The sequence below is a fragment of the Anoplophora glabripennis genome, unplaced genomic scaffold (assembly GCF_000390285.2).
Source record: "Anoplophora glabripennis isolate ALB-LARVAE unplaced genomic scaffold, Agla_2.0 scaffold48, whole genome shotgun sequence".
Taxonomy (NCBI): domain Eukaryota; kingdom Metazoa; phylum Arthropoda; class Insecta; order Coleoptera; family Cerambycidae; genus Anoplophora; species Anoplophora glabripennis.
Window position 1 is genome coordinate 642,515 of NW_019416270.1, and position 12,551 is coordinate 655,065.

At 36.0% G+C, this 12,551-nt stretch overlaps 1 protein-coding gene and 1 long non-coding RNA gene across 2 annotated transcripts in view; both read right to left on the reverse strand.

The window, feature by feature from the left end:
- The window catches only part of LOC108904963 (regulating synaptic membrane exocytosis protein 2), a 144,528-nt gene extending 143,583 nt beyond the window's left edge, over positions 1 to 945 (reverse strand). Inside the window, exon 1 of the mRNA XM_018707697.1 lies at positions 833 to 945. Within this exon, the coding sequence (XP_018563213.1) occupies positions 833 to 945 (113 nt within the window). The remainder of the gene's footprint in view (positions 1 to 832) is intronic.
- A 10,799-nt stretch (positions 946 to 11,744) lies between these two features.
- LOC111693160 lies at positions 11,745 to 12,442 on the reverse strand. The gene is made up of 3 exons (XR_002763359.1): positions 12,310 to 12,442; positions 11,888 to 12,230; positions 11,745 to 11,763 (listed from the first exon to the last, which is right to left on the reverse strand). It is a non-coding gene; the product is annotated as an uncharacterized LOC111693160 (long non-coding RNA).
- Positions 12,443 to 12,551: the final 109 nt, after the last annotated feature.

The following is a 12,551-nucleotide window of genomic DNA, read 5'->3' on the forward strand; positions in this document are numbered from 1 at the left end:
TGAACATGTCCATTTTGATCTGCTCTCTTACAATTGCACAAATTAGTTATATTTATTTCTAACAGTAGATTATGATTGCCGGTCAGGTTCGACAAAAACAAATTAGCAGATAATATCTATTAATCAGATTTTAATTGAAAATGCTGAAAATTCAAATTTTAAAATCTTTATTTCGGTATCTGTCGAAAAATAAATCAAATTATTGCACCACACTTTAGTAACCTTTTAGAAATACATACTTGCTTTTATCCCATTGGGAGACAACTTCATTTTATACCTCATCGTTTCCAGTTCATCTGCTTGTCCTTGAAATTTTTAAAAAAGCAAGATCATATTTAATCACTTTCTTTTAGTTTTTTAGTCTTTTCATTCATTTAATTCATTTTCTGTACCTATTACTTCCACTTCTTCATTTCGAAATGGTTTTTGTACCACTTTATTCCACATATGTCAAAAAGGAAATATGGCCCATCTACCAAAGTAACTTTATAATAATAAATAGGTCGTAGGCAAAGAAATTAAAAAACATTTTTAAATTTGACATTTCCCAACATGTTCTAAATATAATCGGAATCAATTCTTAATATTAATGGATACGGACTTAAGCATTTCTTACATATCTCCACATAAATTTTAAAAACTCTACTTATAGTATATGAAAAGGTTAACAAAATCATATGGATTACTTAAAATAGAAATGAAAAACCTGGGAATGTCAGGGAATTCCTGGAGAAAAACCTGCTGGATGCCCTGAGAAACCCGTTTTGGTCTATAGCCACACAAAATGCGGTGATTAAATGCACTTATAACAACAGATTACAACTAGAAATACCTCATAATTTCTTGTTCCCGTTCTTCCTCCTGCTTCTGACGGATCATCACAGATTCGATGATGGCCCGCTCTTCGGGAGTTAGGTGAGACAGATCCGGCCCTCCGTCGTCCATCCTAGCCCTTTTCAGGCATCACACGCGGCGAGAGGACTACCCATTAGAGGATTCACCGACATACTCGTTCACTAAACAGTCCATTATGGTACTAACAGTGACCAAAACCTAACATGCGGCAGGCTGGGAAACGCCTGGGTCCTGGGAAACTGTCCTACGCCCGCTTTCCACAGGACCTTTCAGCACTCGCGTACCGCGAATCCTTTTCGTTTCGGTTTAGTAGTTATTGGGATTGTGTCGGCCGAAGTCCGGCCAAATATCACAGTTGCAATTACCCATTCATACACTTTTAATAAATAATAGGATGAGTTAAAAGACAACCAATGACAGCCCTTGTGCTCGGTTACGTCACGCGATAAAGTTATTGATTCGGCGGGTGGAGCAGGCGCCGGAACTTCTTCAGATGCGCTGTCAGCCCGCTGAAATTCGGGGAAGGCAAGGAAGAAATCTGTACGTGTCCGTAGGAGTGGGTGAGATTTGCAATCAAAGAGTTAGCGGAAGGAATCGGTGAAAATAATAATAGAGTGTTTTGAATGAGGTGTTTTATGTACAGGACTTAGACAATCAATGGGAATTCTATTTTATACAGAAAGTTGTAGCAATATTGTACAAATGATGATTTGTATTGTTCCACTGAAGCCGTTCTACTGAACTTTATTGGAGATGTAAAAGTATTTCCTTATAACTCACAGGATGTACTGTGCACCAATAGTCCAAGCATTCTGTCACGGATTAATGTTAAATTTGCAGAAATTATTACCTGGACAAAAAAAATATAACCGTATAGAAAATTAAATTTTAAATTGAGTTTCTTGTTCTTTAAACTCGATCCAATATGGCGAACATGGTTAAAAAAAATCGCAAAGTTGAAAANAGTTAGGTGAGACAGATCCGGCCCTCCGTCGTCCATCCTAGCCCTTTTCAGGCATCACACGCGGCGAGAGGACTACCCATTAGAGGATTCACCGACATACTCGTTCACTAAACAGTCCATTATGGTACTAACAGTGACCAAAACCTAACATGCGGCAGGCTGGGAAACGCCTGGGTCCTGGGAAACTGTCCTACGCCCGCTTTCCACAGGACCTTTCAGCACTCGCGTACCGCGAATCCTTTTCGTTTCGGTTTAGTAGTTATTGGGATTGTGTCGGCCGAAGTCCGGCCAAATATCACAGTTGCAATTACCCATTCATACACTTTTAATAAATAATAGGATGAGTTAAAAGACAACCAATGACAGCCCTTGTGCTCGGTTACGTCACGCGATAAAGTTATTGATTCGGCGGGTGGAGCAGGCGCCGGAACTTCTTCAGATGCGCTGTCAGCCCGCTGAAATTCGGGGAAGGCAAGGAAGAAATCTGTACGTGTCCGTAGGAGTGGGTGAGATTTGCAATCAAAGAGTTAGCGGAAGGAATCGGTGAAAATAATAATACAGTGTTTTGAATGAGGTGTTTTATGTACAGGACTTAGACAATCAATGGGAATTCTATTTTATACAGAAAGTTGTAGCAATATTGTACAAATGATGATTTGTATTGTTCCACTGAAGCCGTTCTACTGAACTTTATTGGAGATATAAAAGTATTTCCTTATAACTCACAGGATGTACTGTGCACCAAGGACGTAAAGCAATTTACAAGAACGTACAGTATTTATTGGGGATTTACTGGGGATTTATAGAGGATTTACTGAGGATTTGCCAGGGATGTAGGTACTTGACTGGGCGCACGCGCATAGAGTTAATTTCTTAGCCCATTGAAGGTAAACTGGTGAACAATAAAATATGAAATTGCGCCTATTGTGGACAAATATTGCTTATAACTTTTTCGTATATGTACTAACTTTTCAAAAATTGAATCCAAAGGTCAGAGATTTTGGATAGGTTGCACCATTTTGGATTAAAACATTATTTCAAATGGGGAAAATATCTGAATCGCACTTTGTAAACGCCCAGTCCATACACAGTATGCTTTGAAAGCAATTAATAATCACTTAATTGACATTAAAACTCTTCAAATTACTTCAGCAAAATTGTTAAAAATTAAAAAAATAATACTTTTTATACTTAAAATAACGTATAAGTAGGTAGTAAGTATGTAAGGAAATATATAAAAAGCGTCACATGAAAAGTGAAATACATATTTCAGTTGTTGCTTTGATCAAACACTGTCTTCGTGTATTCTTGTTTTGCAGATTTTTATTATACTTCTGTTCTTCATAACTTGTTATCAGTTGAAACGATTTACAATTTAGAACATATATTTTTCTAGAACAAAACATAATATTTAAATGAATTGTACTCAAGAGAATTCTACATTTTGAAATAATAGGGACTATGTTACTGTAAAGCCTCTCTCATTCACCATCACTGTGCATTTTATTTTTAAGCAGCTACGTTGTGTCGTTAAATTAAACAAATCTGTGTTAAAATGATATTTCCTGTACTTACCTAAGTCACCCAGTCTCTTCCTGCCAACCTCTTTGGGTATAACCTGCTAATAAACGGGTTTCTGTGAGAAATATACTGGGTGTTCGGAAATACTGGTACTTCACTTTGAGGGCAGATTTGTCGACTAAAAATAAGACAAAAGTTTCATATAAACATGGGTCCGCAAATCCACCCTACGGGATGTAGACGCGTTTGAAGATGACTTTAAATAAATGGGTTTTTGCCAATGACTTTTAACTGCTTTGAAGAAGAGGGATAAGTTTTGGCTGATAAGTTACTACTAAAGTGCAAAGAATTATTCGGTAGTACAAAAATATCCAGGAATTAACTGAACTTTTTTTTTGATAAAAATGTAGTTATACCACCCCCCATATTCTGTAAATGTGAAAATATGCAAAACATTCCATATTAAATTCTAAACGCGAAGTAATTTCCGATTAAATAGTATGTCTTGTAGTTTAATTTTTATCAAAAAGTAGTTTAGGAAATAAGAATTGAGCATGTTTACTCAACCATGGTATTGCCATCGTGAATCATCTGTGGAAATCACGGTGCAAAATGGGTGATAATTTTTTATGGCTCAGAAAGTTTTAATATGCGTCAGAGAATAGTTTGGTAATCGGAATTTAAAGGAATGGACAAGAAAGGGTTTAATAAAAACAAAAGAAAATTGGGAGGAGTTCAAGCAAAATTAATTTTGAAAATCTGTCGACACTGAAGGACTGAAAAATAAAAATTTTAATATTTAATATTTTTATATAGTGTAGCGATACTTTTTAATTGCACTGTGGTCTAACATTAATAGATGGCGGAAAAGATAGCGGCTACGTGGAACATCTCAGACGCAAACTTATTTAGTAACTAAAGGCACAGTATACACAGGATTACAACACGGTACAACGTACAAACCGACACAATGCGTTTCTGACTCAAGCAAATCTGCGCTAGATTGAGAAAGAACACATTCGACTAGAAGGAATAAGACGTAGCTCTCCCTTGCCGTATCCAGGGCGTATTTCTTGGCGGAGTCATCTCAAACGCAATCTTATTTGTGTCGGTTTATAAGCACAGGGCCTTCATAAACGTTTACAAGCCACGTAACCACAGAGCTTAGGCAACCAACATTGTAGGGCTGGCTGGCACTGGTAAAGAAAAGTTCCTAAATATTAGTGTTAGTGTTAGTGTAGCGAGAGGTACAGCCTCAAGTGATGTTGGAAGATTTTCGTTCAAAAATCTAAGATACTCGGCCGCTCCAAGGCTGTGTGGAAGAATAAAAAGACCTACTAGAGTATTTCCTACAATTCCCATCCAAACGTTTAAACTGAAATTATGTTGACGTCTTGAAACAAATATTTCATGAGTATTTTCTTCCGACCATGAATGAACATTATGAAGGTTTACTGCACCTACTCTAGGAAAATTTGCTTCATCGGTGAAAAGTATATTAATTAGGAAATTTAAGTCATGCCTGGAAATATTAATGTACCATTGACAAAAATACTGTATACCTTATTTAAACATGATGTTATAAAAAATGTAAGTAGTTCTAGAAACATAATTTTTAGTGGCTGTTTACAACTGACCGCGATATAAAGGTCAATTGCCCTAATGGGTGTATCTTACCTTTTATAGAAATTAAATAAATTAAAACTTCTGAAATTTCAAAAATATATGTTTTGTATTATATGTATACAAAATCTAAAGCAATTTGTCTCTGCGAGCAAATACAACCTTTATATGCTTCTTGGACTAACTTTCAGTGAATCATATTTATCAATAAATATTTAATACTAGTTTTGACTGAAAAATAAATTCTACACTGTAAAAAAATCGGTGTGAGTGAAAGCATTAAAGGTCCGGAGTGAATGAATTAAGTGAAATTATTGAGTACATTTTCACTCAATATTGGCCATTTCGATCATTTTACTCATTTGTGATTATATTTAAACTAAAAGTCAGAGTAAATGTCCTCATTACTGAGTGAGTTTAAATGTACATTAATTTCGAGTAATTTGAATGGCACCGTGAAGATGGCACCACTCACATATTGCTTCTGTAATGTCGACCACAGATGATAGGGGCCTGTTAGATGCTCCAGAAAAGTATTATCGCCAGGAGAACAGGCCTTAGCCGGCGGCGGTGGGTCTCAGCCAGGACAGGAGGAGGCCCCGCGAAGTGAATTAATTTCAACACTGTATTTCCTAATTCATTATTATGATTTATGATTTATTTTTGCAGACAATATTTGGTTAATTAAAAACCAAGCACAAAATGACTCAGTCTCAATAATAGTTAAATTTAAACCATATCTATTAGTTTTATATACTCAGAATAGAGTCAAAAGTCGCTCAATTGATAGTTAGAAGTAAAACTCATTTCTGAAGCAACAGTTTCACTCAGTTCTACTCATACTAATAGAGTGAAAATTTCACTCAATCGAGTATGGACAGAAATTGATACATTATTGAGTAAAATTGAGTGATTTTTTTACAGTGTACATATGATGTTTCTTTAATTAACTTGAATAAGTTACTAAAGTTAATGGGCATATCCCTCATACATGATTTGTATAAGACGTTTCTATTAAGCAAGTAGATAGCAATTATTAGAGGAAAGAGGCATATACAAGAACATTAAATATTCTGATATTTTAAATTTACCCCCACTTGAATTCCGTGTTAACGTTACCCTAAATATCTGCAAATAGTATCTAGGTACACTGTAAGAAAAATTGGACTTATTTTCACTGAATTTCACTCAATAATGTAGATACAACTAAAATTTTATGAGTGAAACTAGCAGTTTTATTTCAAATATCATCAAAAATGTGTGATATTATCAAAATACCCAATATTGACTAAAAATGTACTCAATAATTTCACACAACTTTCACTCAGACCGATTTATTTGCAGTGTACTTAGTTTATTTTCGTAAATATTGTTTTCTCTTTTTTAAATTTTGTCACATAAATTAGTATAGATACCTATGTAGCTAATTATTTTTATACTAAATTTGAGAATTTCTGTACTTTTAGTTCATACGGTGACCCTTTAAAAATTATCGTCACTTTCCCAATAAACCGTAAATTCCACAAAAGGGCAAGTCAAAAGCGGAAGCCGATCTGTTTGGATACTTTGTATAGGTAAGTTTTTTAAGGTAAATTTTTTTCAGAACATCTTGTGTGTGTATATTTACCGAATCGTTATGTGGAAATATCGCGTTCTTGCATGTAAACTCGACGGAGCTCATTTTCAACACACCACATAACAATGTGTAAAAATGTGTAATAAAGTCTTCCAGGTCAATTAAAATCACACTTCTGGCCTCTATTTATAGGCCTTTCGTACAGAGCATCGATATCCGGTAATAATGATTGCCTCCACATTCTACAGTTCCCGAGGGGTTCACGGCAGGCTTCGTTGTCCTCTGACATTTATTGTTGTAGATTCCTATCTAAGCAAGACCGATTTTAACGGATACAATGTACGAATAATTTTATGAATTATATAGAAAGTGTTTCTTATTAAACTCACCAGTCGGGTACCTCGAAAATTAAAAGAGTGATGTTGTGCAAAAGAAATAACAATAAGATTACAAACCCCAGTTTGGAATAATAATTTTATTTCCTTCGCGTTGGCAAATAAATGCGGTAAAATTAAAAATTATTAAAATAATGAGATCAAGATCACATTAAAACAAAAAATTTTGTTTCACCGGTTGTGATTGGTGTAATTTTCCACGAAAATCTATTCAACCAATTAGCGATCGCATTATCTCGAGCGTTGACATAACGGTTTGTTACTGTTTGCTTTAAAGGAATCAATAATATTGGTAACTCGAAGATTTAAGGATTTTTCGTTGCCAATATCAGCCGTGCCATGTGTTGCGTAAGCTTGGCGGTCAAGTGGCTTGTAAACATTTATGAAGGCTCTGTATATTTTTATTTATTAACATGTTGTTTTTGACCATCGCAAACGAATCGAAAGAGAGATATCTTTATGTGTATATGCGCAAGACATGTAACAAGAATAACAAATTTCTTTAATAGAAATAACCATCAGCTAGAGTAGAAAGGAATTTGAAATAATAAATTTATACCATAACATAAACTTGCACTAAGTGTAAGTTTATGTTGGAGCGGCACGCCAAGCCACGACAAAAGCCACGGGCCAAGCTATACGCTAAGCGCCTCGACAAATGCTACGAGGAGTGCGACAGGTGTACATGTTGGAGCGAAGCGCCAGGTACTCTTCTGTCTATAAATATCAGTTTTGTAACGTCTTGGCTCCAGTTTTAAGCTGAAAATCATATCAATATGTACACCGACTCGTCGTCTTCATCTGATGATGAAATTATGTTAGAATCGACTGCTAATAAATGGTGTTTGCTTAATAGCATAAAAAAAGGAAATGCTGTGTACATCCCATAAACCGGGGAGAAAAGTATTTGGAGAGTTTCATCATCTCTACCCAGAATTAAGAAAATTCCCAGTTCGATTTTTAAATCTATCTAATAATAATAGAGAAAAACATCTTTATTCCAGTCAAAAACAGTACGCCGATCAACGCGCCGCGCTCAAATAATACCTTGCTAGATTCTTTGCTCTAGCGCCTGGCTCGGCGCGCGGAGCCAAGCGTTTAGTACTTATCTTTAGTACTCCACTATGAACACTTCCATAAGAATGTATATGTTATGGACCAGGTGATTAATGCGGGCATTATTAATAATGTGCGGGCATTATGAATAATGTCTAGCACTATCGGGCTAAGTGATTAATTACTATATAAACTTCATTATTTATCACATTGGACGGTCATTATTATATTGCTACGTGACAATTGGGCAATTTGATAATAAAGCTAAATTTGACACGGTGCGGGGAGGGAAGCACCGAATTATACCAAATAATGAGTTTGATTGCTTAAACTTTAGTTTATTTTATGTTTTATAATAATATGTCAAAACTTCTATAAAACAAAGATATGGTGTGAATGTTTGTTTTAAATTTTATATGTTTTGTGTTACCTATATTTTTAATATGACTTTCCTTAAGTTTTAAATGCAGAAACTAGTGGATTCTTAATGTAGAAGTCCTTGCTAATTAATCCAAATAATGAGTCTGATTATTTAAATTGTTTAACATTTAGTTTATTTTAAGTTAAATGACAATAATAATAAAAAAATAGTAATTAAATATGTTTGTATTACTCTGCCCAAAAGGTGATGGACAATATGTATAATGCCTGGTCAATTTGATAATTTGAGTAATTATTATCAAATTACACACTCATATTGGGCATTTTACATAATGACCGGGCATTATGTATAATGCCCGATTTATCACTTGGTCCATAACATATACATTGAATAGTCGTGGCTAGGCGCCTAGCTTTTGTCGTGGCTTGGCGTGCCGCTCCAACATAAACTTACACTAATGGGCCGGCCACACATACAGGCTTTACCGCGCGCTTGCCTGCACAAACCAATTTGTATCGGGAAGCCCGTAGGTGTGGCCGGCCAAACGTTATCTCGCACAAAAAGCGCGGCTTGCGTAAACTTGGGGTTGCTGAAGACATAATTTGTGCAAATTCGGTTTGCACGGTAAAATTTGAGCGTGTGGACGGCGCAAGGTGTTAAGTTAAGAGAAATTGCGGCAGAAAACGTTAAATCTCTATATGATCTCCCTGTAGCCAAATATCTGACAGTACAACTCAATCCTTCATGAGGAGATATATTAGATTCGCGCATTACAGTATTTTGTCGTTTGTCAAATCCTAGTAATTCAGTATACGCCGTTTCATCCATTCTCATTAATTACGCCAGTTGTCAAGATCTTCTCTCAAATTATTCATTAAATTGATATGTATATGACCTATTTCTGTTCAGAAACCATTTATTTTTTTGACCATTTTGCACGGTGACGTATATTTCTTTTTTTTACTAACGCAACATAGAAAGAGGCTAATACCAAAAATTCTTAATGATTGCTGCCTGCAGTGCCTGCACGGTCTTATCTGCATCGTTTGGCCACAACACAGTGTTCCGCGTTTATTGCGCAAACCATACCGTGCAGGTAAGTCGCTGACTTGCAGCCACCGCATTAAATTTAGCTGAGACAGTCTAAACAAACTCCTAACTGTAGACAATGTCAAGAATTAAAAGGACCCTCTTTTCCAAATGGTATTTACCACACATTTTTAATTATGACCAAACGACACAAGAGATATTTACCTACATATTATTTTGGATAACACAAAGATACTGTTTGGAATTTAATTTATTTGGACAGTAGGCTAGAATTAGAAAGTTTCCATTCTATTCTTACAAATGCATTAGCTAAAGAAGGACGGACATAGCTTATAAAATCAGTGATTCTATTAGACTAGGTATGTAGGTATGTACGTATGTAGCGTTAGGTATGCAAGGATTATTGTGGAATCAGCCGATCATGATCGCCTGACAACAGAGTATGATGTGAATGAACCTTGGAACATATCCTACACGCTTACGGCGATAGTGTCGACGAGTGACAGAGATAGTTTAGGTACTGTCTTTCTCTCTTGCGTAGGCACATGATTGGTTACCGCAACTATCACGTGATATTCAAAGTGATTCAAATAAAATTAAGAGAGAGAGTTCCAAGCTATCGTTCTATTGCTCTACAGTGTGTGTTTATACTTTTTAACACGCACTGCTTCCTTCGTGTCCGCGCTAGCCTAAGGGCCACCTTAGCAAAGCGCATCTCAGGCTGTATAGCCGCACTACCCTACCCAACCATAAACATGACACCATCCCCGGGGTTTACACAGACGGAGGCGGCGAAGCAAGAAGAGCGCCAGAAGAAAGGGCCCTAGCCGGCGGGGCCCAGCCAGGACAAAAGGAGGTCCCACAAAGCGCCTACACCGGCCTCATTTGCGGTCGGGGTAGACGACGGATGGGGCCCACCTACGAAGGCTGTCCAGGCCTACACGAGATGCCCTCGATCCCAAATCATTGAGGCCAATTTCTAGCCATGGAATAATGGCGAGCGGCGCTTCCTCCGTGTAGTATCAGTGAAATGAGATCCCAGTGTCAAGCACTGGGATGACAGCATCATAAAGGAACTAGTGTCAGCTACTTGAATGACATCATTCTTTTTCCTGGATCCCAGTGTCAGCTACTCGGATGACACCATTTGTTGTAAACTCACTTTTACTCTATGGTCTTGCCGCTATCCTGAACGGATACCGGCAATTTTTTTTAGAACATGGCATAGGCCAACTCTTTTATTTGAAGTGATATACTAGCACTTCCAAATGCAAAATTGTAGGAAATAACTTGATTAAGAAAGATTTACAAATAATTCTTTCCGGTGTTGCCAGATTTCTGCAGTAGCTACTAAAACGATATTTTTTTAAATGGCAACACACTATATTTTTTTAACATAATTTGACAAACCTTCAAATTCTATATAGAATAGAATAGCTTATATCACATTTCTTTATTAGAGTAGCCGTTTTCCAGCAATCAGCAAACACAACGAAAATAATCAGTAGTCTTTAAAAAGAAGTACTTGAAAATGATTTTTAAATATTATAGGCTTTTTTTCGCGAGTGAATATTGGTGAATACGTCTGACTTGTAGTTACTGTTTCTATCTCTTTTAATCTTATTTCTAACCTTGTCTAACCTGAACAGATGGCGAAAATGTATATATTCACTATTCAGTGTATGTACTTTGACGACTTTGACATATGGATTAGTGATGGGCATAATCGACCAATTTTGATAATCGAGTTATCGGTAATCGAGTACTTCTAATAATCGAGTAATCACTCGAGATACGAGATATTGGTCGTTTTCATCCCAGCGGCGCACAAATATGTTTGTATTAGTCATATATTACTTATAAGCGTAGCTAAAAAAAAAAAAGCTCACGCACTTCAAAACCTAACCACTTTTTCGTTTTATTCTAAAAAAAAAGGTTACGCAATCAGTGACTATTTGCAGTATGCACTAACATTTTGGGGTGCAACCGTAGGGTAATAATCACTCGAGTGGTGGGAGTAAACATCTCGAGATATCTCGAGTGATCTCAATAATCGAGTACCACTCGATTTTTCACTCGAAATCTCCCATCACTAGTTACAAGTTTAGATCAAATGACTGAACTCTTCACCCTTCAGCTGAATATTCTGTTGGTATATTCAACTAGTATTGTCAGCCGGTAACTTAACCTTTTTCTTTTTGACATTTTGTTTGAATGAGGATAAAAATCGTTCAGCAAAATGATGGATTCTGATACGGCTGTGGAAGTGGTCAGTTTAAATTTAAACTTTAGAGGCACAGATGTTTTAGTAAACGTAGACGNATTCGATGTATTCTGAACACTGAAAATAAAATTACTGTAAATATTATTTCTTAATTTATTAGGTCCGTATCAAACAATTTGGCAGGGTACGTATTTAACATCCTTAGCATTACTACTATTTTTAAATTACAAATCTTTATTACCTTAAATTCAGTTGTCTCTTCTTTTTACGTTGTACCTACTCGAACTTCAGTAACGTTATAGGTCAAAGATGATTCACTTGATTGTAACATCAATTTGGTCAAAGCTCCTGTATTAATTGAACTCGATAAAGTACTCTTGCTTAAAATGGAAGAAGATACACCACAAAATAATTTTATGGAAGGTGCAGAGTTGGGTCGTACTATTTTTCTTCCACAAAAGGGGAGAAAATCATCCGCTTTAAAGTGTTCAGAGCAAATTACGTTATTTTTTGTCCATACCCAATTTTCTTTTTCGATAGAAAGAACCTTGTCCTTGTCCAGTAAAGTTTCATTTCTAGGAAAGCTAGAAATAAAAAAATTACATGTTTACAATAAAAATTTAGAATAAAAAGTGGAAATATCTTATTTTTGTGTACAGCTACCTAAATATTTAGAAATGTTTTGTATTGGACATCTTCTGCAATTTGCGCTTCCTTTCACAGTACAAAGCACAAGACATATTTAAAGTTCAATAAAAACGAAATTTACAAACAAAAATATGAATAACCTCAAAAAACACACCTGTGAACCTAACGTCAACAACAACTGCGTCACTGCGTGACGTAAAAGCCTTCAAAATGTCTGCGCCCGTAGCGTCCCTAGAAAAGTGGATGCGCACTCGTCG